The sequence below is a fragment of the Monodelphis domestica genome, chromosome 1 (genome assembly GCF_027887165.1).
Source record: "Monodelphis domestica isolate mMonDom1 chromosome 1, mMonDom1.pri, whole genome shotgun sequence".
NCBI lineage: Eukaryota > Metazoa > Chordata > Mammalia > Didelphimorphia > Didelphidae > Monodelphis > Monodelphis domestica.
Window position 1 is genome coordinate 390,327,968 of NC_077227.1, and position 27,356 is coordinate 390,355,323.

A 27,356-nucleotide genomic window follows, 5' to 3' on the forward strand; every position below is an offset into this window, starting at 1 on the left:
CCTCATCTAGTCCTAATCTACACTTGTAGTCTTTCCCCCTGGTTAGCATGCCCTTCCTCCCCAACCTCAACATCTTCCTCCCATCCTTCAAAGCCTGCCTCTTCCATGTGACCTTCCTCAACTACTTTAGCTCACAGGGATATCAGAGTTTTAGTGTTGGAAAGAACTTAATGGTTACCTAGTCCAAGCTTCTCATTTTACAGATAAGGAAACAGGCCGAGTTAGATGTAAGATGAAGTGTGGCTTGTTGACCATTCATTATATAGTGATTAAATGTCAAAGCCAAAGCTTAAACCTAACTCCAAGTCTAGTGTTCTTCCCATTATTCCAATCTGCCTCTCTTGGGGAAGACATTTTTTTCCTTCAGTATTCCATACTTGGCACTGATTCTATATGACTGGCACTGTAACAAGGCCTCAAATGATGTGTTAATAATGTGATTTTTTGTTGCTGTTGAATAGAATAGGTTTCAATTGAGTTCTATTAACGCCCCTCTGGTGTCTCCCATTTCTTCGGTATTCCCTCTGTAACCAGCACAGGGCTTAGACAGATTATCTAAGTAGCAGAACCTTGGTGGCGCAGAGCCTGTGGGCCCCTGTACCTGGAAGAGTGTCCAAGACGAGTCTCTGGGCGGATACAGAGCTCACAAGCTTCTCCAGATCTAGGGTCCGCTTCTCACCTGACTGGAGGGGCACAGGGTCAGGGGGTTGGGAGAGATCACAGCTCCCCTTGGGGCTCAGCTCAAGTGCCACCTGCTGCAGGGGGTCTTCCTGAATCCCCATGGGTGTTGTATTCTCCCCACCCCAACCCTTGCCAGAAATTGCTTTTTTGGATCCAGACCTGTGATTTAATCACCAACCTTACAGGGGTTGTTGTGAGGATCAAATGAGATAATGTCTATAAAGCGCTTAGCACAGTGCCTGGCACATAGTGGGTGCTTAATAAATGCTCGTTCCCCTCTCCCTACCCTAATCACTAGAGGGAATTCCTTCTGCCAGTACAGATCTGAAATTATTATTATTTTTTGCCATTTATAGTCTAAAAGTTTCCTGAGAATCTAAGTGATTTGTCCAGGGTTACACAGCTAATGTGTCAGAGCTGGGGCGTGCATACAGGTCATCTGGGGATATCATACTGCCTGTCTGCTTCGCATTCACTTTATGTACCTTTGGTCTTCATGAAACTCAGCACCAAGGTGCGTGCCCCACTCCCTTTATAATAATATAGGGTCTGGTTTGGGCTTTTTTTGTCTCTTTATTCCTAGTGCCAGGCACAGAGGAGGCACTAAATAAATAAATACATAAATGCCTATTTAATTGAATTGAAGCTCCTTACTCTTCTCTCCAGATTTCCTTCTGTAGTTAGTATCCCACCTACCTCCTCTCTCTCAGACTGTCCCTGCCCCTAGCACCCCCCCCCCCAAGCCCTGGTCGGTCCTTACTCATCCCTCCTGCTTCAGGGGCATTTGGGAAGGGCAGGTGCAATGCTTTGTGTGAGGGCTGAGCCAATGCAAACACAGGTGTGTGTGTGTGAGTGTGTGTGTGTTCAAAGTGTGGACTGTCCAGGGTGGGGAATAGCCTCACCAGATGTACTGATATCTGCTGCAGGCTCAGGCCGTGTTTGCCCAGGATGGGTAGCAGGGCTTCTCTCAGGCGCTTGGATGATTTGCTTGTGATCCTCACCACTTTGCCCAGTGCGGTGATCTCCAGCCTAGAGCACAGAATGTCACAGCTGGAGGGGATCTCAGAGGCCTTCTCTCCCCAAGTCCTCCTTTGACAAAGGAGGAAACAGACCCAGGAAGGGTAGGTGACTTGTTCCAGGCCATGCAGCAAGTCAAGAGCAGAACCAGGCCTTGAATTCAGGTGTAGGTATTCTGTTCTTTGGAGGATGGGAAAGGGTCTCTCTGTCTCTGCCTCTCCATCTCTTCCTCTCCCTCTCTCCTCCCTTTCTCCTCCTACCCCCATCCACATATATAACAAACCCCAAAGATCTATTATCTCCAGAGTTGGTCTTGCCTGGGAGGACAAGGGAAAGAGACAGAAGTTCTTGGGCTTCACTTGCATGGAAAAAGGGAAAGGCACTCACTCAAAGTTGATCCTGTTCTCCAGCTTCACCTCCTGGTCAGCCAACACCATGCAGTCCTGATCTAGGACCAAGGCCTTCTGTGGACACAGACCCAGGGGCTCTGAAGACCTCCTACCCCGGCCTGGGGGAACCCAAAGAAGAACCCTCCTCCACCCCCCAAACCCCCCAAATTACAAGAATAACTGCTAAAGACCAAAAGGCTCAGGAAAACATAAAATCCTGATGTCAGGGTCTGATCGTGTGTGCCTTCTGATGCCTTCCAGGAGTGACAATCTAGGGGCTCTGAGCCCCGAGATGAGTTGGGAAGGGATTAATATTAGGAACAAGGGTTGGAGTGGAGTGAGAGACAGGAACCAAGGTTAGCCTTATTTCCACTGAAGTCTTGGGGATCCTTCAAGTCTGTGTCTCCCACAAACCCTTCTCCTCCTAGCTCTTCCTTCATCCAGGCCCACCTGATGCCCCCATCCATCTTCCCCCCACCCACGTGGCATTCAGCCTAATTGGCCTGGTACAGTCATTGCCCTGCTGGTGACCTACGATAGATGATAAACTCCTAGTAGGCAGGGCATGGAGGTGTGCTTTTAGAAACAGAGGAACTCAGCCTGCATCCCAACTCTGCCAGTTATTAACTCCTAGGATCATAGCACGGTGGAGCTGGAAGACCCTCTTAGACATCATTTTGCCCAGTCCTTCCATTTGTAAATGAGCAAACTGAGGCCCAGGAGAAAAAGGAATGTGCCCAGAGGCAGATCTGGGACTGAGCAGGCTGACTTTCAGGCGGGGGCTCCTTGATCTGTCCCACAGACAGGATCCGGGGCAAGGAGAGAGAATCAGGGGGAAAGTCAGTCTTGGTGGGCTTGGGGGTAAGTGCTCGGTTGATATTTAGGGTTCAGTTCTTACCTGTTCATTGCCCACCAGGTACACTTTGATATCAGGCAGGGACAGGCCTCGTTTCTCACAGATGCTAGCCAGCATAGAGCGGATGGTTAAGCCAGGGCGGACCAGTGCCAAGGATGCCGTGCCATCTGGCAGATACACGCAGCAGTAACGTCCAACCCGATTCTCACCTTCACCCTCGGTGCCCCCCAGGCTCTTTCGGTGACTCTGAGACTGAGTAGATGATGAATGCATACCCATGCACATGTACATGTACATAGATACAGCGTGAGTGTGGGGAAAGAGGATGGGAATATACCATAGAGTGAGGAGAAGGTCTGTTTACCTAGGGGAAGGGAGAGGAGAAATCACTGGGGAAAGGGAGGGGCTTATGAGTGACTAGGGCCAGGGCAGGGAGTCTGGAGGTGAAAGCTGCAGGCCCTAGGCAGTGGAGGGGAGTGGGAAGAAGAGAGAGACCCTCACCTCCGATTTGCTGCTGACAAACGCAAGGAAACCAAGGTCAAGGCTGGCAGAAGAGTTGAGGGAGCCCTGGGACTCTCGGCGAAGGGCTGGGTTCCCATTGGTGGCACCTAGCTCTGAAGGGAAGAGAGATGTGGTACTCTCACCTCACTCACGCCCAAGACCCCTTCCCAGGCTGCCTCCTCACAAGGAACAACTTCCTATAGCTGCCTTTCCAGTTCTGCTCAGAGGGGGAGGCCAAGATGCTGAGACAGATCAGGATTACTCACCACACACACACACACACACACACACACACACACACACACACAAGCATATATTCATACACAAAAACATTTCTGTGTCAGAACCAAACCTTGGAATCCTACAGAAGTGACTTTGAGAGAATGGAAGAGCCAATGGGAGGTCTGTTAGTACTCTGAGAGGCTATTTAACACCTGGATTCTAGCCAGCTGGAGACTTTCCTTGACTTCTCCAGAATATTGGGTGGTCACTCTAAGCTGAATTTGTGGGAGAACTGGGACAAGAGTACTGCAGGATGGACAATAATGGAGGGGCTGCTAGCTGTATCTTCGGAGGGAATTGTCTCCAGTGGATAGGCTCACTCATCCCCATGACTACTGGGTGTGGAATTTAGCTAGCAGCCTGGACTATGGCCCTATGATGATGCAGCAGAGGATGAAGATGGCCCAGGGTTCTGGCAGGTCCTACACTGCTTTGAGAGCCAGCTGGGAACAGGCCTGTGTTTGTCCTCTGAGGACCACTTTGGCTAGGATCACAGATGGATAATAGCAATTCCCAGAACCATCACAGCAAGGCAAAGATCTGTCTGTGGAGGAAGTAGAAATTGCAGTAGCTAGCATTTCTAAAGTACCCTAAGGTTCCAAAGCGCTGTGCAAATATTAGCTCATTTGATCCTCACAACAACCCTGGGTGCTATTATTATACCCATTTCACAGATGAGGAAACTGAAGCAATAGAGATTACGTGACTGGATTAGGGTCACAGAGCTAGGAAATGCCTGAGGATGAATTTGAACCCTTATGTCTTCCTGGCTCCAAGTCTAGCACAGGTCTTCTATGTAGAAATAATGTTGGAGCTAGAAAAGACCTTTATTTTTTTATTTTATTTTTTTAAAAACCCTTACCTTCCATCTTGGAGTCAATACTGTGTATTGGCTCTAAGGCAGAAGAGTGGTGAGGGCTAGGCAATGGGGGTCAAGTGACTTGCCTAGGGTCACCCAGCTAGGAAGTGTCTGAGGCCAAATTTGAACCCAGGACCTCCCATCTCTAGGCCTGGCTCTCAATCCACTGAGCTACCCAGCTGCCCCCAGAAGAGGCTTTTAAAATCACATCACCACCCTCCTGTCCCCACCCTGCATTGTCCCACCCACCCAGGTATTCCTTTGCTCACCCCTTCGGAAGGACTTCCTGGGTCCCCGGCCCAGAGCCTCAGTGTTTGGCAGCTGGCCCAGCTCCTCCACTCCCAATGGCAGCGACTTCCCAGGCTTCAGCTTCGGCTTCTGAGGGAGAGTCAAGAGAGCCCCAGAATTTAGAACCCTTTCCCCTCTGACCCATCCCCAACTCCCCAACTCCTGCCCAAAGGATTGGGGAGACTAGGCAGGGTCCAGTCCTCATTTTAATCACTGGCCCACCCTAATTCTCTGAACTGAGGTTGGCAGATTGGGAAACTTTAGTGCCTTAGGGAAGGAAATGGGAAATAAGTACCTGGAGAGACAGATAGACCGAAAGAGAGAGAGAGAGAGAGAGAGAGAGAGAGAGAGAGAGAGAGAGAGAGAGAGAGAGAGAGAGAGAGAGAGAGAGAGAGAGAGAGAGAGAGAGAGAGAGAGAGAGAGAGAGAGAGAGAGAGAGAGACGTAGAGACAGACAGACAGAGAGTCAGGGCTCTAGGTATACTTGGATGGCAATGGGGATTCATTCCCACCACCCAGACCTTCCCTCCCCTTACAGGCACCTTCCGGGATGTGGTATTAGGGCTGCCAGGGTCCGAGGTGCCTGGTTCACAAAGGGGCCTCCCTTCTGCTTCTGCCAGGAGACACTCCCGGTACATGGGGGACTTGACAAAGCGGGCATAGCTGTCAAACTTCATGAGGTTGAAGATCTAAGGGGAGGAAGGCAAGAACAAAGAGAACAGTAAGAAGGGTGGGGATGAGGGGGAGGATAGGAGCACAGGATCCAAAGCCAGAAGGCACTCAGAGATCCTCTAGTACTCTAGTACAGGGATTCTCAACCCCGGGAGTCCACAGGCCCCCAAGAGACCAAGGGAGCTGTAGGACTCTTGAGGAAGGGCCAGATTCCATTGATGGTGCCTAACTCTGAGATCATCTTGTCCAGGGGTTCTTAATCTGGGGTTTACGAACCCCTACAAAGTCTATGAATAGATTTCCAGAGGTCAATGAAATTGGATGAGAAAAAAATTACAACTTTATTTTCATTGACCTCTAAATGAAATTGGGCATTTCCTTTAATTATTTAAAAACATTATTCTAAGAGATCCATAGGTTTCACCATGGCACAGAAAAAGTTAAGAACTTGGGGAGGCTAGGTAGCCCAATGGAGAGAGTACCAGACCTGGAGTCGGGAAGACCTGGGTTCAAGTTTGACCTCAGACCCTTCTGAGCTGTGTGATCCTGGGCAAGTCATTTAACCCCAGTTTCATAGTCCTTACCTCTCTTCTGTTTTGGAACCAAAACTTGGCATCAGTTCTAAGATAGAAGGTAAGGTTTAAAAAAAAAAAAGAGCCCCTGCTCTGAAAGTCCAACCCTTCATGTTACAAAAAGGTAAACAAAGATCCCCCAAAAGAGAGCTTTCTTGCTCAGGATCATAAAGCTGATTAAGGAAAAGGAGATGAGGGAAGATGGAGAGAAAAGAGGAAGGGCCGAGGAAGAGGGGGAAGGGGAGACAACCCGAATCAGCCTTCCCCAAATCCAGATCTCTCCTTAGGCCCATACCTGTAGCTGCTGGACCCGGAACATGTCAGGGTTGGGGGTGGCCAGCACCTCCTCCCCAAGCCAGGCCTGCCGATCAATATTTACAGGGCTCAGAGCCTGACTAGACAAGAACTCCTCATAGATGCATCGAGCTTCCCGAGCCAACTGGAGAGGGGGAAGAGTGGAGGTGTCAGAGTTGTTACCAGGAGCAACCTCTCAGCCCTGCATCTCCATCCTCCCCCCACCCCCATCCTTCACTCTGCCCCTCTTCCTCCATGTTCATCATTCCTATCCCACCAGGCCCCCCATCTTCCAACCTGTTGTGTATCACTGGCAGGGATCTGCTGGAATTGCTCACAAGCTTTCCAGAAAGACAGATTTTCTGCACTGAATTCCTTCTTCAAGAACTCCTAGGAACATAGACAGTCCAAGGCAAAGGAACAGAGAGGTAAACAGGGATAGAGAATCAGCCAGCATTGCCAAAACCCCTCTATACTTGTCCCAGCTCCCACACTCACCGTGAAGTAGGCAAGACCCAGTGGATCCTGAAGCAGCCTCTCAAAAGATAGTGCCCAGCTGGCTACAGGCTGCTCCTCTGGGGTGAAGGGACTGCTGGGGCCACTGGGCAGGCTGTGGACACTGAGGGTGCTTCCCCGGCCCTCCCCAGCTCCCTCTGGCCCTACCACACTGCTCAGCTCTGGGGGGAAGTGAGGAAAAGGGAGAAGAGAAAGGATCCATTAGGCCAGGAAGCCCCCCTCATCATATATGTATTCATTCATTCAATAAACATTTATGATTCCCCACCCCCTGTCAGACCTTTAATTTCCCCCTCAACCATGCCCCTAATTCTATACACACACATCCTCAGTGTTCCTGGAGGAGAGACATACACAAGGTAGGCTCTTCTTTCCTCCCTAACCCAAACATGGAATCTGAGACCTTCCTCTTAATCCTTTAACCAGGATCCAGGCTAGGTCCCTTTCCCTCACTCACCTCCATCAGAGACAGCCAGGACCTGCAAGAGAGAAGAGGGAAGAGGCTAGAGAAGGGCCCAAGCTGGAGGAGATGGGTAGGTCATGCTCCTACTTCCCGAACCTCAGGTTAGACAGTGTACCCAAGGTACAAAACCCCTGAGTGCCTGGTCAGTGATAGAAGAAGGGGACGGAATGGGGAGAGACAGAAATTAATATGGAACTTGCTTGACTTCCTTGTCCTGTAAGTAATATCTGGCATTGATATTTATCCCATGCATGGAATTCACTCCTGTCTTTGGCCACATTTAAGTTCTGGGAGTCCCCCAAATCTTTTTTTTCTAACCTTTATCTTCTGTCTTAGAATTGGTACAAAGTATCAGTTTCAAGGCAGAAGAGTGGTAAGAGTTGGGCAATTGGGGTTAAGTGACTTGCCCAGGACCCAAGGACTTCTCATCTCTTAGCCTGACCTCCTGGCCACTGAGCCATCCAGCTGCCCAGAGTGTCCAAATTCTTGAATGGGAGCCAAACTAGATGGATATCAGCATAGCTTCCCCATCCATAGTGACTTCTCTCAGCCATATCCTATTAGAAAGGCCCCAAATCCAATAGCAATTGTCTCTTGATCTGGCCCTCTCTTAATCCCAAATCTGACTATTGTTGTCTCCCATTAACCTCTTCCGTCCCTACTCTGCTCACAAGACTCAAAACTTTGGTTTAACAGAAGTAGCTCCTTTCCGCCAAAAGTTTGGGAGCCCCTGCATTACAACTATTTTGACTCTTCTCCTATTTCTCTACCCATTCTAGTTTCTCATTCACTGGCTTCCATTCTTCTTGAGCTCTAAGTGTGGGTCCTCCTCAGACTTTCTGCCCTCTCTCCTTTCCTCTGACTTTTGGACATCAATTGTTACCTCCAAATGCAGATCTTTTGCCCTAGCTCCAACTCTTCTACTGACCTCCAATCCCAAAATTCCAACTTCCAGCTAGACCTCTACACCAGAATGGATGTCCTCCACCCCCAGCGCATCCAGCCTAGCATGTCTATAACCATATTGGTGTGGACAAAAGAGGACTTGATTGGAATCAAAGAACCAGCCTTTAAATCTCAACTCTGACCCTTACTAAAGCCTTATGACTCTAAGCAAGCCACATAACCTTTTTCTTCTTTTTTTAAACTCTTACCCTCTGTCTTAGAATTAATTCTAGGTAATTAGGGTTAAGTGACTTGCCCAGAGTCACCCAGCCAAGAAGTTTCTGAGAGCTGATTTGAACTCAGGATCTTCCAACTCCAGGACTGGCTCTGTCCACTAAACCATTTAGCTGCCCCAAATTGCTTTAATGTTTACAAAGTACTTTCCTTATAACTACTCTGGGAGACAAATGCCATATCCCCTAAATATTATTTAAGAGTATTTTTATTACCATTTAGCAAAGGAGAAAACTGAGGCTCAGAAGGTTATGTCAACGGCATACTATTACTATATTCTCTTATAATAAAGCTTGTTTCCTTGCCATGAAATTAGTGTCAATCAATTCTTTGGACAAGACCAAATTAGCATTGCTCATATCAGTTCCAGGGCAGAAGAGGGCTAGGCAATTGGGGTTAAATGACTTGCCCATGGTCACACAACTATGAAGTGTTTGAATCCAGATTTGAACCCAGGATCTCCCAACTTCAGGCCTGGTTCCATCCACAGAGCCACCTAGCTGCTCCTCAAATAACCTTCTGAGCCTCGGTTTACTTTGTCAAATGGTAATAATTATATGTATTAATTATCAATATTAATATTAAATTATATTTAGGAGGATATGGTAGGAAGCACTTGTCTTCCAGGGTAGTTGGGAGGAAAGTGCTTTGTAAACATTAAAGCATCTTGGGGCAGGTTTTTTGTTCATTTATTTTTTAAATCACAGGCTGTGATTACATTGTTATAGAAAACCCAGACGAGGAACCTCCCTCTACCAATGCAGACTAGCATCTGGTAGGAAGCATGGACTTAGAAAGTAGTAGCTTGGGGAAAGGGAAGGAAATAAATATTCATATAGAACCTACTATATTCCAGATACTATACTTAACAAATCTGATCTAATTTTATCCTCACAATAACTCAGTGGGGTAGATGCTCTTATTACCCTCATTTACCCTCAGGAAACTGAGGTAGACAAGTTCAGTGGCTTACCCAGGGTCACACAGCTAAGAAGCATCTGAGGCTGGGATTTGAACTCAGGTCTTCCTGACTCCTGGCCTGATACTCTAATCATTGCACCACCTTGCTGGCTTGGGGCACTGAGAAGTTAAGTATCTTGTCCAAGATCATATAGACAAGAAATGGCATGGGTAAGATTTGAACTCAAGTCTTCCTGATTCCAAGGCTGAGTATTTGTTATGCATATTTCCCCTCCATCATTCTCCCCAATTCCTGATCTCCTAATTTCTGTCCATGACTCCACCATCTTCTTAGTCACCCAGGGTCAAAACTTAAAAGTAGCTTTGGGATCTTTCCTTTCCCTCTAAACCCCCCAAACTCAGTAGCAAAGACTTAAGGATTCTCCCTTTGAACAGTTTCTCAAGCCCATTGTTGTTTAGATCCCCCATGGCTTCCTGCCATCCAAGACCAATTGCCCAAACCTCCTGAGTTTTCTCTTTCTAGTCTCCCCTGTCCAATCTATATGCATGCTGCCAGCCTTATCTTTCTAAAGCACGACTCTAAAGCGTGACATTAATGTCACACCCCTGTTCAAAATCCTTTACTGACTTCTTGAGGCCCAAAGAATAAGTCTTACTTAGCAGCATTGGCATTCAAGACTCTCCATAATCAGTCCTACAACCTCCCTTTGGTCCTTCTCTCACTATTCCATTATGCAAATCCAACCAAACTATATGACTCACTTCTCTGTCCTCTTCTCCTGACCCAGAATATCCTTCCTCCTCCCTATCCAAAATCTTCTAGGCACAGGATCTGCCTGCCTTCTTCACAAAGCCTTTCTAGGCTACTTAGCCAAGCCAAGTTGTGTTCTCTCCCTCCTCTCAAGGCCTAAAGTACATGTTGTCTGGAATTCTCAGTGGGCACAAAGATGCAACCGAATATTGCCAGTTATTTTTGTATGTGCCTCTCTTCTTCTCATCCTCTCCTGGACTGAATGCTCTATGAGATCAATGACAGTCTTTCCCCCTCTTTTTTTTTATAATCCCTCCTCCCATGCACAGTGCTGAGCCCAATGCACTTCACAGCTGAAATTTAAAGACTTCTGACTTGACAGGACTGGGACTAGATTAGAGAAAGGGATAGGTGGGATTGGGGATGGGTACAAAGATGGGAATGTTTGGGGAAATGGATTAGGGATAAGTATAGGGATGGAGAAGGTTGAGAATGAGAATGAGCATGGAGATGAAGGAGAGGGTAGGCAAAGGTCTGGGATAAGGACAGGGATGGGGCTAATCATGAAGGTGAGCTGGGAAAGGCTGGAAATGAGGATATACACAAGGATAGGGAGTACTGATATCCTAGCAACATATACAGAGCAGGTAATTAATGTTTGTCAAATTGAATTGGATGAAAATTGGAATTAGGTGGAGATAAGGAGAGTGGAAGGTAGTAATGCAGGTGGGTAGGAGGGAGTTGTTCAGTCCTTTCAGTCATGTTTGACTCATGATCTCCTTTGGGCTTTTCTTGGCAAAGATGCTAGAGTGGTTTGTCATCTCTTCCCAAGCTCATTTTATACATGAGGAAACTGAGGCAAGCAGGGTTAAGTGGCTTGCCCAGGATCATACAGATAAGTTGGTAAGTGTTTGAGATCAGATTTGAACTCCCTATAGTGAATTTACATGGTAGGTAATTAATGTTTGTCAAATTGAATTGGACCAAAATTGGAATAAGGTGTAGATAAGGAAAGTGGAAGATACTAAAGCAGGTTGGTAAGAAGGAGGTATGGGCATAAAGATGGTAGAAAGAACATAATGAATTATCAAGTCCAGCATTTCACTGACTTAAAACTTCCCAAGGCATCTTCCCCCAGAGATACCTTCCCAACAGTATATCTGGCCCTATGTCTCCTAAAGCTCAGGGGCTGCCTCCTATGGCCTTCCTGTTGCAGGGGAAGTAAGGGCTGAAGGGACCTCACTCCAGCCTTGCCCACTGGGAGGAGAAATGTGCATGAAGAGAAAGGGGAAGGAAGAATTGGTGGAGTCATTGAGGTTGGAAGGTTTGTGGCCCCAGGACTCTCCTCCCCCACCCTCACCTCACTTCCATAGGCAGCTGAGCCTCCATTTCCCCATATTCAAGAGGAGACAATGACACTTCTCTCCTATCTGAGGCAAGCTCCCCAAGAACCTTGGACCACAGGGGCACAGATGACAGACTGGTGGTGACAATTCTTTGGAGATGACATAGGGAGGCTCCCTAGGTTGCCCCACTGACTCTTGATTGCACTCTAACTGGCATTAAAGGCTGTCACCACTCTTTACCACCTCATCCACATCCAGAAACTCCCTGCTCATAGACTCCCTGGTTGTCTGACCCAGGAAACTGCCAGTGTCAGTTCAATCTTGGCATCATTCTACCTTATGAGGTTAAGGCAATGGAAAAAGTCAGAGGGGCTGGTTCCGATCTCAGCTGTTATGTACTATCCATGGAATCTTAGACAATCCAATTGATCTCTGTGCTTCAATTTCCTCATTTATAAAGTGAGCCAGTTGGGATAGATGATGTTCAGTGTCTCCTCCAGTTTCAATTCTATGGCCCTGTGACCCTTTCAGCATCCTTGGAGTTTTAGCATCTAGGTAGAGGTAAATGTCACTGATCGTTGGAACACAAAGGAAAGCCCTGGTGTGCTTAGAAAAAGAAGTAGTGACTGAACTCTGAAGGAATCACAGCCTCACACCTAAGTGATGGGAGTTCTGGTCACTGGAGAACTTTGATTGTGGGGCTGTCTCTGTATACCAGGGCCTGAAGCCAGGACTGTCACCCTGAGCCTGTGTCTGTGAGCCTGTCACTGAGTCTGTGACTATCTCTAGGAAACTGTTTCCTAAGTAATAAGTTTGGTTTTAGATGCTACTGACATTCAGGGTAGTCTGAGGATGATCTGAAGAGATAAAGCCTCTTCACTTTGGAAAGATGGATGCTGAGAGGGTCAGAGAAGATCTAGAAAATCATGAAGGAATCCCAGAATGTCAATGTTGACAAGAATCTAACATAAGATCATCTTGTCCAGTCTCTGCATTTTAAGCAGAGATTGATTAATAAGCATCATTTAAGCAGTTAGGCAATGGTTTTTATGACGCATCCACTATATGCTGAGCACTGTGCTAAATACTGGGAACCCAAAGGAAAGCAAAACACAGTCCCTTCTCTCAAAAAGCTCACATTCTACTGGGAGAGGTGACATGCAAAAAACTATGTACAAATAAGCTATATACTGGATAAATTGGAAATGATTAACACAGGGAAGACACTAGAATTAAGAGGGATTCGGAAATACTTCTGGGGACCAGGTAAGTAGCACAGTGGATAGAGAGCCAATTCTGGAGTTGAGAGGACCTGGGTTCAAATCTGGCCTCAGATACTTCCTAGCTGTGTGAACCTGGGCAGGTCACTTAACTTCCATTGCCTAGCTTTTACCTTCCACCTTGGAAATGATACTTGTAAAAATTCCAAGACAGAAGGTAAGGGTTTAAAAAAGAAAAAAGGAGGGAAAAATGGGGGACAGCCAGGACAGCCAAGGCATAGAAGAAGGGAGATGGAATTTGTTAAGTAAAAGGTAAAGATAAGAACATGTAAAAGAGAGTAATGTGTAATAAACCTGGATGGATAGGTGGTAAATGAAGGTCTCTAAATGAAGAATAGGGAAGTTTACATTTGATATTACAGGCAACAGGAAGCCACTGGAAGTAACTGAGCAAGGAGAGCAATGTGGTCAGACCTATGTTTGGGGAATGTCATTTTGACTGCTGTGGGGAGGATGGATTGGAGAAGTAAAAAAGCTTGAGCCAGGGAGGCCCAATTAGAAACTATTTCAATATTGCAGATAAGAGGTGATAAAGGCATGGCCTACGGCAGTGACCATGGAGTGGAGAGGGGAGGAGAGCTGGAAGAGATGTTGAAACGTTTGAATCAACAAGACTTGGCAAATGACTGGATATGTGGAGAAAGGAAAGGGAAGGGTGGAGGATAATCCTCCACCAAGATTGCACCAAGATTGTAATCTTGGGTGACTATAAGGATAGTGGTGCATTCTATAGAAATAAGAAAGTATAGAAGATGGATAGGTTTGGAGGGAAAGATAACAAGTTCTATTTGGAACATGTTAAGTTTGAGATGTCCAGTGGGATGACTTACTTCCATTTTACAATTGAGGAAACTGAGGCCAAGAGAGATGAGTGACTTGCCCAGGGTCACACAGCTAGCAAATATCTGAGGCAGATTGGAACTCAGGCCTAGTGTTCTATATACTGCACCAACTGCCTTTTAAAGAGTGCTTATGAGGTGATTCTGTGAGAAAGTATAGAGGGAAGAAGTACCAGGAAAGAACCTTGAGGTACACCCACAGTTAGGGGTCAGTACATTGTTGATGATCGTGCACAGGGTCTAAGAGACAGGGAGGAAGAGAACCAAGAAAGAGGGAGTAAGGCCATAAAAACCCAGAGAGGAGAGTATGTCCAGGAGATGAGGGTCATCCATTTCAAACACTACAAAGATCAAGAAAGAGGAAGATTGAGAAAGGGTCAGTGGATTTTGGTGATTAAGACCTCAAGAAATAACTTTGGAGAAAACACTTTCAGTTAAATAATGAGGTTAGAAGACAGATTGCAAAGGATCAAGAAGTCAGTGATGAGAGAGAAATTGGAAATATATTAGAAGCAGCTTTTTTAAGGAGTTTGGCTGTGAAAGAGAGAGGGCACAAGGAAAAATAGCTGGAAAGGATGGCAGGGTCAAGTGATGGTCATTTTACCAGTGAAGAAAAGGAGACCCAGAGAGAAGAAATGAGTTGCTCAATGTTTTGTTTTGTTTTTTAAAACCCTTACCTTACATCTTGGAATCAATACTGTGTATAGGCTCCAAGGCAGAAGAGTGGGAAAGTCTAGGCAATGGGGTTCAAGTGACTTGCCCAAGGTCACACAGCTGGGAAGTGTCTGAGGCCAGATTTAAATCCAGGACCTCCCATCTCTGGGTCTGGCTCTCAATCCACTGAGCCATGTTGCCCAATAAATTTAGGTGACAGAACAAGGACACAAACCTCGGTCCTCTGATTCCAAATCTAGAGATCTTTCTTCCAGACCACACTGACTCTATGTCAAAGGTGAAAGATTACAACTGGCTTAGAGCAAATCCAAGTCACTAGGGTGTCCTGCCTGTACTCCTCCCACTTACCCTCTGAAACTTGAGTGAGAAATAAAAGTCTGCTCTGCTTTACCTGGCAGTAAAATCATGCAACTTGTTATCCCCAGACCAATACAATACCAATACCAGTAAGAAAAAAAAGAGATAAGTTCAAGAAATATTTAGTAAAATTCATGGGTGGCAGGTGCAGAATAAGTCACCAAGAATGACTGGAATGTTTGGAGTTCATCCCTGGACAAAGGTGGTTCTTTGGAAGGTCCCTCTGACTACAGGACTGGTGCTCTGCCCATGTGCTGCCAACCTGCTCTAATGCATGTTATTTTTCATCCCTTGTTTTTGAAGAGGACCAATGACACCACGGGTGATAGCTTGACTTCTTATGAATTGGATTGTAGTGAGGCAGAGTTGGGCAAAGTCATCAGCCTCACTCTCTCTTCTAAGTCTAGTGAAAAGATGAAAGGCAGGACTGGGATGGCCCAAGATGCCGTGGTTGGCCTTGGCACCAATGTACACAAGACAAATAGAAAATACAGTGGAGCTTGGGGTGGGGGTGGGAGATAGTGTATGTGACATGAACAACTCTTTTTTTTAAACCCTTACCTTCCATCTTGGAATCACTACTGTGCATTTGTTCCCAGAAAAAAGAAGAGTAGTGAGGGCTAGGCAATGGGGTAAGTGACTTGTCCAAGGTCACACAGCTAGGAAGGGTCTGAGGCCATATTTGAACCCAGGACCTCCCGTCTCTAGGTCTGGCTCTCCATCCTCTGAGCCACGCAGCTGCCCCAACATGTACAACTTTTGAGAGAGCTGTATTGTACACAGATGAGCAGCGGTCATGGAGGTTGAGGTGCAGGTGAGTTGTGCCTCGTGTACAGGGTGTTTAGTGCATTGTGTGGGGGCTGTGCTTTGCAGACAGATGTGGAGTATGCATGTCCGGGTGCAGGGTATGTTAGGCAGCATCCCCTCCTTGTGTAGTATGTAGATGCCCAGAGGGCATGGGCCCTGCGTGAGGCATTCTCAAGATGTACACAGCTTGTGAGAACTGTGTGACCGATACAAAGCATAAAGTATGGCACAGCGGGGACAGGAAAGGAAGTGGGGCCCATTTGGGCAGGGTTGTTTTGGGGTAGAGAGACTTCTTGTGATAAGGTAGCTTCCCTTTGAGCTGGGGCTACACGGTGGTTTTGAGAAACTGTGACTTCAAAGGGGTTAACCAGGGCTACCTAGAATCCAGGCAGGGAGTTCCAAAGTATATGTATGTAGGAAGGGGTAACTACGTTAGAGAGAAAAAAAAATTTTTTTAACCCTTACCTTCTGTCTTAGAATCTATACCAAGGCAAAACAGCAGTAACAGCTTTTCTTTGAGGGTAAGTGACTTGTCCAGGGTCACATAGGTAGGAAGTATCTAAGGACAGATTTGAACCCAGGACCTCCCATCTTCTAAGCCACACAGCTGCCCAGAGAGAGAATTAAAAGTATTAAAAGAGTATTAAAAGAGGTCTTCCTCACTTTACAAGAGGATACTCTGAAGTAGAGGAGGGCCCCACCCATGTCAAGAAGTCATCCTACCCCTCTCTGAGGGCCACCTTCATATCTTCTGGGTCCCCAGTTCCTTCTCTAATCCTCCCTCCAAACTAAAGGACCTTAGAGGAGGCTTAATACCCATTACCTAACTTTTCTTTAGTGGAAAATTAGTTTCCTTCTATTGAAGTTCCTGTTTGCTCAAATGGCCTGATTGCCTGGCCCCTAAAACTAAGGACCCAGTTGACTCCCTGATGAGCCTTGAAGGCCAGAACCTCATCCCACCCTTATTCTAGTGGGGAGAGGACTTAGCATCCTTTCCCCTCCACATCTGAAGCTGAAAGCTGGGAGGAGTGGGAGACACAGGGCCTAGGGGCAGGGGCTGGGCCTGGGGCAGAGACAAGGGCTCAGGCAAGGCCAGAAGGAGGGTATGAGAGCAGCAGAGAGAGCCTGGAACAGAGATCATAGATTTAGAGCTGGAAGGGACCTTTGAAATCATCTATTACAGATGAGAAAACAGGCATAAAGTGGTTAAGTGACTTGCCTATGGGTCATCCAGAAGTGGAAGAACAAAAGGAAGAGGCAGGCCCAGAGGAAGCTCATTTTCTGGCCCCTGCTCTTGAAATAGAAAAGATGATCTGTGGAAACGATTACTTGTTGCAATGACTGAATGCTTTGGCTTGTGACTAGACAATGCTGCTACTAAGTATGGGACACTTGCTACAGAGATGCTGTTACAGGGGAATGCTGCCACAAGGATACTGCTACAGGGGAATGCTCTGGGGTTTGCCGATGGATCCCTACTGATGGCTGATGGATCGATCTATTTCCTAACCTCCTCCTCCCTCTTTCTCCCTCACTCCCTCCCTTAACCTCCCACTTCTGGAAGCCTTTTGGCTTCCTCCCTCCCCCCTGAGTGGACTATAAAATACTCTAGTTTTCTTTCTCAGGTAAGGGGTTTATTGGGATAACAATAGGATGGGAAACTGAGGTAAGATGGATAAGGGTTTCCCTAAACTACAAGGAGAATTTAGGAGGATTATGGAAATAATCAGTCTTGTCCCAAACTGTGACAGAGAGACAGAGAGATGAATGGAGGACAACTGTTTCAAATCTTCTTTCTTTTTCACAAAGCCACCAAGAAAAGTCTCTCCTTCAGCCTGGCTTTCCTCCAACTCTTGGTCAGGCAAATCTCAGAGAGAGCAGAGATTTCCCCTTGATCAGAAAGCCCAAAGTCAAGCCAGCCCTACAAGGGTTCTTCACTCATGGACAGAAGCTAATCGGGATCAGTTTTCAGCTTCTTCCCCTTCAGTCAAGCTCAACAGCCAGAGTCAGAGACAGAATCAGAAGTCCCAGTTTCTCCCCTGGTCAGCTTCAACTCCCAAAACCAGAGACAGAATCAAAAGTCCAAGATCCTGCTTCTCCTCTCTGTGGCCAGACCCCCAACTGCCTCTCCTGGGAACATTCCATTTGGAACATTCTTCTTGATTGACAGGTCAGGTCCCCAGCTTATTTTCTTGCATCTTGGCTTACAAGTCCTCTCTCTCACCATGCCTCTACCACACTCTCTCATACATAACACTTCTTAGGAGAGGCAGTGTTGGAGTCCAAGGCAATGCCTCTTCTGTACTGTATGACTTTGGGCAAACCACTTGCTCCCTTTGGGACTCATTTTCTTCATCTATAAAATAAAGGGGCTGGAAGCCATGTGGAGTGTTCTGGTAAATATTTAACAACTATTGTGGGGGCTGGGATGGGCACACATTTTTTAAGTTTAATTTCCACTATTTTATTATTATTATTTTATTTAAAATCCTTACCTTCTGTCTTAGAATCACTATGTATCAGTTCTAAGGCAGAAGAGCAGTAAGGGCAAGGCAATGGGGGTTAAATGACTTGCCCAGGGTCACACAGCTGGGAAGCGTCTGAGGCCAGATTTGAACACAGGACCTGTAATCCACTGAGCTACCTAGTTGCCTCCTTTTAATTTTCATTATTATCATTGTTTCTATCCCTTTCTTAAGTCTAGACAACCGAAACCATAAATCAAGTCTGGATTTTGGGGTTTGCCAATTTTGGAGGTATAAATTTAGGCTCCCACTGAAAATTTAACAACTAGCTCTCTCCAGCCTCAAGAACTGCTCCCTCACCCTCCTGGATACTAAGTGTTCTAAGGCCCCTCTCTTCCAGCTCTGACATTCTTTAGCTCTAATATTTATCTTGGCTAAGTCTTTAGTAATAAACTGTTTCCCTTTGGGTTATGAATATTTCCATGCATATATATCCATCCCAAGGGCAAGGATAGTTTCAACCCTTCTCTCTTCTTTCCCTAAGCCCCTGAGCATAGGGTGGGTCACAGGAGTCCTTGGCTCATCCTGTTTGCCTGGATGTGCCAGGCACTGCCCCAGCTGCCAGCTCCCATCCCCTACTGTTATACCAGGTGCTGACATTCTGCAGGAACAAATCTCTCTGAACCCAGAGTGTTCTCTCTTCTTCTGAGTATTGGATGCTTGTTTGGGAAGTGGGGAAAGGGGTTGGCTTCATTAGTGAACTTCAAATTTGGTTAGAAATCAGGGGAAGGATGAAGTTAACTATTGGGGTTATAGTCCTAGCACTCTCCATGTCACATTCCATCTCTCCCTCCCCGCTCTCCGCCTCCAAAACATGTCACTCAGGGAGCCATCCCACAACATCTAACTCAAAGGGTTTTCCCCACACCTAATCTAGAAGAAGAAGGGACACATAAAGAGAATTTGGAGAGAGGGAGCTTTGTCGATAGGGATGAGAGGTTAGAGTTAAGCTTGTCGCTCCTCAGAAAGGATTTGGAACCAGGGAGATGGGGTCAATACAGGGCCCACTAAGCTATTCTCTTTCTAAGAGGCTAGAAGGGGGGGGGGACACACAGCTGCTTCCTCCTATATAATTCCACATAGGATCTCTGGTCAGGACTGAGTTAGGGACCAAACAATGGGATCAAGTTGAAAGGTGGTATGGGAGTTGAGCAGCTCTCCTCCCAACTGAGTAAGTCTGGGTCTGAGAAGATGCCTTCTTTCCCTAAGGGCTAACAAGGACAGAGGCTAAGAAAGTGGCTGAGGAGGCCAGTTCTAGTCCCAAGCCAATCACTTCAGGGCTCTTTTGGAGCAGACCTTCTCCCAGGTCCTGACTGTTCCTGCTGATTCTTTTTAGTCCCATTTGGCAGATGGAGAAATTGAGACCTGGAGCGAGATGAGTCCAGATTGAAGAGAGAGGATAGCTGAAGGCAGCATGCAAGAATAGGCACCTGGCCATGGTGAAATGTTCTTGCTAATGGGACATTGTGTCTATGACCCACCTCCTGGTGAAGCTACGAATAGAAAAAGAAGTTGTACCAACCTTCTATCTCACCCCAGGCAGCCCCCTTCTGCCTCCTCTCTGGTCCTCTAGCTTGGCTGCCTTAGACTTATACAAATACTCCCCTCCTTTTCCTCCTGATGAACTACCAACCCATCCCTCAGATTCTGTCCTTAAAGAATTGTAGTTATAGACTTGGAAGGGACCCAAGAATGCATCTAGTCCAGCCCTCTCATTTTTGGTAAATTGAGACCTGGAGAAACTAAATAACTTGACTGAGGTCACAGATGAAATCAGACCCTCTGGCTCCAGAACTAGGGTTCTTTTCTGTCTTGGTAGCCCTGAATTTGTAAAATCATGGCAAGTAGAGCTAGAAGGAAGTTTAGAGATCACCTGAAAAAAACCAGGTGAGTTAACCTGTGTAAAGGGTTTTGCAAACCTCAAATTCCTATATAAATGCCCGCAGTTATCATTCATCTCTTCTCCCAAATTCCCACATTTTACAGATGAATAAGTTGCAGCTAGGTGGCTCAGTGGATCAAGTGCTGGACCTGGAGTCAGAAAGATTCATCTGCTTGTAATCAAATCTGACATTTACTAGCCGTGTGACTGACCCTGGGCAAATCACTTGACCCTGTTTGCCTCAGTTTCTCCATCTGTAAAATGATCTGGAGAAGGAAATGGCAAACTATTCCAGTATTTTTGCCAAGAAAACCCCAAAGAGATCACAGAGAATCAGACACGACTGAAAAACAACCAAACAGTGACAACAAAGCTGAGGGGCATGACTAGTTTAAGGTCACATAGGGAACAAGTAGCAGGGCAGGGACTCAACTCTGAAACCAACTCTGTGCTTAGATCATTAGGTCTAATTCTCCTAGTCTACAAAGGAAGAAACAAGGCCCTGAGATATTTAGACGACTTGTCCAAGGTCACAAAGCTAGTAAGTAGCAGACGCAGATTTAAATCCATCTCTTGACTCTAAACCTATTGTTCATTAATCCAATCCAATAAAATCCAGTCTAACAAGCGATGTTTTAAGCTCCTCCTACATTTGAGGGACTGCCTTGGTGCTGGGGATATACATACAAAACTTTACACAATCCCATGCCAAGCAGACAGCACATTTTTATAAATTTATCCCACCCCAGCCCAGCCCTGCAGGCTCAAGGGAGCAGGACAGAGACATAAGTCACTCAGTGGAGTACACTGGACTCACGAGAGGTGTTGTGTACTCCACTTTCCTGAGAAGGAAAGCAGTTAGTCCAGGAGAGTGAGCTGTTAGGGTTCTCAGACCTCTCATCTCTCCTGGGCCCTTCCTTGCCTTCCTTCTAGGAGCCCAGAGAGAGGAGAGAGAGGTGGTGCCTTCCCTGGTGCTATGGTGAAGTGGGTGGGGGGCACTGGGACTCCTGGTGCGCATGGCAGCCAGGCAGGCAGCTCCTGATAACAAAGGGGGAGGAGAGGAATGAACAGCAGGTAGCAGACCAACAAGATGGCATCTCAGGCATTTAGGAAGGGTGGCAGTTGAGGTGAGGGTACAGAAGGGTTGTTAGGTTAACAAGGTAACACTTTAAGGGGTGCTCAGGGGACAGGGAAGCATCCTGGAGGGTGTCCTGACCTACAATGATAACGCTGAGGAGCACTCCTACAAAAGGGATGGGAAGAAGGTAAAGCCCCGTACCCCCCCACCCCCATCCACCCAGAGGGTGCCCACTGATGAGAAGGAGGGAGAAAAGGGCGGTGGCTGTCTCCCCCAGATCCCCAGGCAGTCAAGGTTGATGGTTCCTGGGCTAAACAGTATTGTGCCAGCCAATACAGAAGGAGTTGTTCTGGGCTCTCTGGGCAGGAATGCCAACCTCCTTGTCAGCCACTGCCTCCTGTTAGCTTCTCAAACCCTAAACAGAAGCCTAGCATGGTTTTAGCTGTTCCTAAATCCCTGGGCCAAGAGGCTCTGCTTGGTCCTCTTGTCCCAGGCACCCAGTCCCTCCCTGGGTGTGTCTCAGACCTTCCCTCCCACAGGCTGCTGGCCCCAGAGGCCATGTGGTCACTCACCATGCGCCCGTTGGGGACGCCCAGGTGCTTGGCTTTTCCTGGCATCCCTCCTGTCACAGGGCCCCGTCGAGGAGGGCAGAGACCATGGGTCCCGAGAGGGGTAGCTGGCACAGCCAAAAGGGGGAGCACGGCAGGCACGGGGCGGCTCTGTTCTGAATCCCTCACATCCTGAAACACAGCGCTCACTACCTCTTTTCTTTGCCACAGGAAGTGTATCTATGGAGACGAAAACCACAGAAAGAAGTAGGCTCTGAAGAGAATGCCTCTTCCTACACACTCTCCCTCCTTCCCTCCCTCCCTCTCTCTCTCTCTCCCTCCCTCCCTTCCTCTCTCTCTCTCTCTCTCTCTCTCTCTCTCTCTCTCTCTCTCTCTCTCTCTCTCTCTCTCTCTCTCTCTCTCTTTCTGTCCCTCTCTCTCTCTTTCTCTCTCTCTCTCTCTCTCTCTCCCTCTCTTCCTCTTTCTCCCTCCCTCTCTCTCTCTCTCTCTCTCTCTCTCTCTCTCTCTCTCTCTCTCTCTCTCACACACACACACACACACACACACACACACACACACACACACACTCATACTCAGATCAATTCCCCTTCTGTGTTCATGGGCACACACTCAGTCAAGCCCCACTCCCCCTTCCCACACACTTACACATTTAGCAACTTCTACTAAACCAATCCTTACCAGCGGCAGGGATAACTCCCTGCCCTTCCCACACCCAGTGACCTTCCCCATCTCCTAAATGCACACATCCGCCTTCAGGCGCCCCTCTGGATGGATGGGGATGTGGATGCATACACACAAGCATACACATGCCAGGCAGGGACAGACACACAGAGTTTCTTGAATACTTTGTGGGATCTTAAAGGGTGCCCAGTCCAAACCTCTCAGATTCTAATAAAACAGAGGCCCACACAGATCAAGGGACTGTTTCAAAGTCACTCAGGAAGTGACAGAATAATCTGGAATTTGAACCCAGATATTCTAAGACTCTCTTCACTGTAGTCTATGCATTCTTGGGCACATGCACACACAAACATTGGCACATGGTGCCATGCAGACATACACATATGCACTCTGAGAAAAAACTCAACACAAATGGACATTTTGTCCCTGAGCATAAAACCGCCCAATCCAGGAAGCCTGGACCAGGTTCTTAGCTCCTAGCCTCTCCTTTCCCTTCCCAGAAGCTTCCTGGCCTTTGACCTGTATCACAGCCAGAAAACAACATTCTTCTCAGTTCCCCAAGCCTCCTGCCTTTCCATGGGGGACCAAAGCCTGCCAGGAGTCTGTGGGAAACAGCCAGCCAGCAGGGGAGTCACCTGGCCCGGAATAGAGGCTTGCTATTTCCCTTTCCTCTGGCCCCTTCCATAACCTTGGCAAACAAAGTAGCTTTCCTCCTCCATTACTGGAAAATCTATGCCAGGGGAGAATGCTGCTGCAAGGCCCTCAGGAGGACTGGGGCAGCTAGATGGTGAAGTGGACAGATCACCAGGCCTGGAGTCAGGAAGTCTGAATTCAGATCTGGCCTCAGACACTTCCTAGTCATACCCCTGGGCAGATCACATAACCCTGCTTGCCTCAGTTTTCTTATCTGTAAAGTGAGACGGACAAGGAAAGGGCAAACCACTTCAGTATCTTTGCCAAGAAAAACCCAAATGGGTTGATGGAGAATTGAGCATGACTGAACAACAATGTGTAATGTCATTGAAATGAGGAATTTCCAGGTGAGGAAACTTTTACTAATAATGCAAGGCAGCACCTTTATTCTGCCACCTATAAGATGAGATGCCTAGAGCAGAAGTGAGGTTAAGTAACCTGCCTAGTGTCATAAAGCCAGGATATGCCAGAGGCTGACCAGGGTCAGGTTATTCATTACATTTTATTCGACCATAGGGTTTTTACCCACTCACTTCTCCCAACCTTTTAAAATCAGCTCTTTTATCTTCTCATTCCCCACAACAGCTATCCCAAATCTTTCTTTCCTTCCTGCCTCATCAACTATACCCACAACCTGATACCAGAAGCAAATAACCTCTGATTCTGCTCCACTGAGAAGACTGAGGTTTGCCAAATGAATTCCCTCAACTTCCTACATTCAATCCTCAAACCTTTCCCATGTTATCACCCTTTTGTTCATTCTCCCAACAAAGCACCAGAGAAGAGACAATAGTGCTTCCTGGGGACAGTCCCTCTCCCTGGGACCCTGATCCCCTCTGGGATCTCCCTGTAGAAGTCAATTTTCATTTCACTCATGCATATTTTAAGCTCTAACTACTAACTCATTCTTATTCTATCTTCAGGTAAACATTCTTAGGTCTTCCATGTCCAAAAATGCCTTCCAATAACTATTCTAGCCCATCCATCATTCTACCCCATCCTCTTTCTCTTCCCCTTTCCTACTGGCAAACTAGCTGACAAAAAAGTCTTCCTCACAAAATGCCTCTACTTCCTCCTGACTCACTCCCTCAATTCTTTGCCATCTTTCCCAGCTCTCCTTAAAGTCAAAAATAACTTCCCAATAGTTAAATCCAATGCCTTAACATTTTTGGTTTTCTCTTCTTCTTGGAACTTTCTGCAGTTTCTGACACTATGGACCATCTAGAGACCTGAATATGCTTTCCTCCTTTGACTTCACCACACTTACCCAGTTCTATTTCTCTAAAGAAGCCTTCCATTTCTCTTACCGGGCTTATCATTCTTTTCCTTATCCCTCAAAGTGGATATTCCACAAGGATCTGTCCTTGGTCCTCTTCTCTTCCCTATCTGCAGTGGTTAGCACAGTTATTTGGTGATTTAAAAAAATGCTTATGGTCTGACTCACTGACTCTACATTCCCTTCCTCAGAAATTTCACTCCCACCCACAGTTTTAACCCATGACCTCTATGCCAGTGATTGCTAAATACTCATTTCCAGTCTTCTGTTAAGCTCTTAACTAGTCTCCACTGCCGATGAACTTGGACATGCTACCTACCTAAAGTTCAAATTCAATGTGTTCAAAACAAACCATTTCTTTCCCTCCAAACCCACTCTTCCTTCGTACTTTTCTATTTGTCTGTGATACCACCATTTACTCAATCTCCCATATTCCTAACCTGCAGTTATCTTTTACTCTCCCCAATCCATTTTTCAAGCATGCAATCAGTTACCAAGTCCTTCTGGTTTTACTCTGAAACCTCTTTTAAATGTCTCCTTCATCTCTGATCCAGATGCCAGGATCCTTGTATGAACTCTCATTTCTACCCACCTAAAACGAATGTAATACTTTCCTTCTAGGTCTGCCCATCTTCATGCTCCTCCACGCCTCCAAGTGTAGACTTTAGAACACTTACAGAATAACCTTTCTTATGTATAGTTGTGATCTTGTTACTCCTTGGTATAAAAAAATCTTCAGTGATTTAGTGAGTTGTTTGAAATTATTCTCATAGGTATTTAAGGATCTAAATATTAGGGCACTGCCTTACCTTTCTTTTCTCTCTTTTTTTGGTCTTACTTATTTTTTTAAACCCTTACTTTCCTTCTTGGAATCAGTACTGTGTATTGGTTCAAAGGTAGAAGAGTGGTAAGGGCTAGACAATGGGGGTTAAGTGACTTGTCCAGGGTCACACAGCTAGGAAGTGTCTGGGGGCAGATTTGAACCCAGGACCTCCCATCTCTGGGCCTGACTCTCAATCCACTTGAGCCACCTATCTGCCCCTTACCTTCCTTCTTAAAATTGATACTAAGTCCAATGCAGAAGAAAGGTAAGGGCTAAGCAATTTGGGTTAGATGACTTGCCCAGGGTCATACATCTGGAAAGCATCTGAGGCCAGATTTAAACCCAGATCCTCCCAACTCCAGGACTGTTGCTCTTTCCACTGTGCTACCTAGCTCCTCTTACCTCACCTTTCTAACCCATTTTATATTTCTCTAATTTATGCCTTCCATATTTTAGTCAAACTAGATAATTCTTTGCCTCTGAATACACTTTACTCTCTCATATTTTTATGTCTTTGCTGAAATTGTTCACAATACCTGAAAGGCCCTGTCTGCTGTTCTTTATCTATTGAATTCTTGCTTATCCTTTAAGGTGGAATTCAAATGCTATCTTCTAATTCAAGCAGCCTTCCCAGATTCTCCCAGTCAGTAATGACCTTCTCTTGAAGGCTACATCAAATATTTTGTTTGACAATTCTCTAGTTCAATTAAGAGGTAGCTAGGTGGTGAAGAGGATAGAGGCTGGACCTGTAGTCCAGTTCAAATCTAGTCTCAGGCATTTACTACCTGTGTGACTCTAGGCAAATCATTTAACCTTTCTCTGCTTGGGTATTGAGAGGATTGAATGTAATCATATTTATACAGTGTTTTGATAGTTATTATTAAGTTATCATGCTATACTGAATATTATAAATAACTGTGTTGTGATCTTATCCCCTCATACACTACTACAAACTGTAAGCTATAAACAATATAATAAGCTCCTTGACAATAGGGCTTGGGTCTTTAAGTTTTAAATCTTCCCCATCACCTAGCATGATGCTCACACAGTAAGTCTCTAATTTTTATCATTTATATTGTATTGGACCCACTAAGCAGCCCTATTCCTCGGTTAAAAACACTTTGTTGATGCCCTTTTCAACATCACTGTCACTTCCCAATGACTTACTATACCTCACCCTCAGACTCCTTTATAACAAAGAAGTACTGCTAAACAAAACCAACCTGTTGGCCATTTCTGAAAATGTATGCCTCTGTCTGACCCTACAGGCTATCAACTCTCTGTTGAGAAGCAATTCTTTCTGTTCTCTAAAACCACAATTAGTCACTGCATTGATCAGAGGTCTGAAGTTTTTCAAAGTTACTTTCCTTAACACTATTATGATTATCATGTAAATTCTACTGCTTTTACTCAATTTTTTATTAGTTCATACAAATCTTTTCAAGTTTCTCTGAATTATTCATATTCATCATCTCAATCCTCATTCCACTCCACCTCTCTGCAGCTTTTGATATTGTTGGCCACCCTCTCCTCATATTCTCTCCTGTCCTCTTGACTGCACATAGTCGTTTGCCTGTTGTTTCTTCTATTAGATTATGAGCTCCTTGAGAGAAGTCATTGTCTTTTGCCTCTTTTTGTATCCCCAGATCTTAACAATGTCTGATACACAGTAGGTGCTTAATAAATGTTTATTGATTGACCTACAGTGCAATATATTCCATTACATTTACATACATTTGTTCAGACATTCTCCACCCACTTTCCTTCTGTTTCTTTGGCACTACAAAAACTATTGCTATAAATATTTTTTAATGCACTAATTCGCTTTTCTGCCTTTTTCTTTGCCAGTTATTAGCCCAGCTTCCACAATCATACGGCATTAAGGAACCAACAAAAGCTACTACTAAAGGCGGCAGTGATCAAGGGATGTTGGAGGTAATGAGTGGACTGAGAGAAATAGAATAGTGGCATACCCAAAGGGTCATTAGAGAGTCACTGAGTAGGAGGGTGAAAGATGAGTTTGGAGAAGACGTAGGGGAGGGAGGAGGTATCGGATGGTTTTGGTGCTGGAGGAAGAAGTGTAGTAGAGAGGCGGTGAGGGAGAAAGACCAAGATTAGGGGCGGGGCAAGGGCGGAGCTGATGATTGTCAATACGGAGGAGGTGGGGTTGGAGGAAAGGCTAACGCACCGGGGTGGGAACAGGGCGTGGCTAAAGCACAGGGGAGGCGGGGTCAGGTAGGGGTTGGAGCTGGGGCGGAGCTAAGGGAGGCACAGCATAGGGGGTG

General features: G+C 46.2%; 1 protein-coding gene across 2 annotated transcripts in view; it reads right to left on the reverse strand.

Annotated features, from left to right (window-relative positions):
- RGS14 (regulator of G protein signaling 14) overlaps window positions 1–22,098 on the reverse strand; it is a 28,863-nt gene extending 6,765 nt beyond the window's left edge. The window contains exons 1-12 of one of the 2 annotated variants that reach the window (XM_056811699.1): window positions 21,602–22,098; window positions 7,384–7,405; window positions 6,909–7,087; window positions 6,708–6,800; window positions 6,412–6,555; window positions 5,415–5,561; window positions 4,855–4,963; window positions 3,445–3,557; window positions 2,986–3,195; window positions 2,086–2,162; window positions 1,584–1,710; window positions 602–683 (exon numbers count right to left, since the gene is read on the reverse strand). In XM_056811699.1, coding sequence (XP_056667677.1) covers window positions 602–683; window positions 1,584–1,710; window positions 2,086–2,162; window positions 2,986–3,195; window positions 3,445–3,557; window positions 4,855–4,963; window positions 5,415–5,561; window positions 6,412–6,555; window positions 6,708–6,800; window positions 6,909–7,087; window positions 7,384–7,405; window positions 21,602–21,646 — 1,348 coding nt within the window. In that variant the 5' untranslated portion in view covers window positions 21,647–22,098. Of the gene's footprint in view, window positions 1–601; window positions 684–1,583; window positions 1,711–2,085; window positions 2,163–2,985; window positions 3,196–3,444; window positions 3,558–4,854; window positions 4,964–5,408; window positions 5,562–6,411; window positions 6,556–6,707; window positions 6,801–6,908; window positions 7,088–7,383; window positions 7,406–21,601 lie in introns of both variants that reach the window. The other variant, XM_056811698.1, reaches the window with a different exon arrangement.
- Window positions 22,099–27,356: the final 5,258 nt, after the last annotated feature.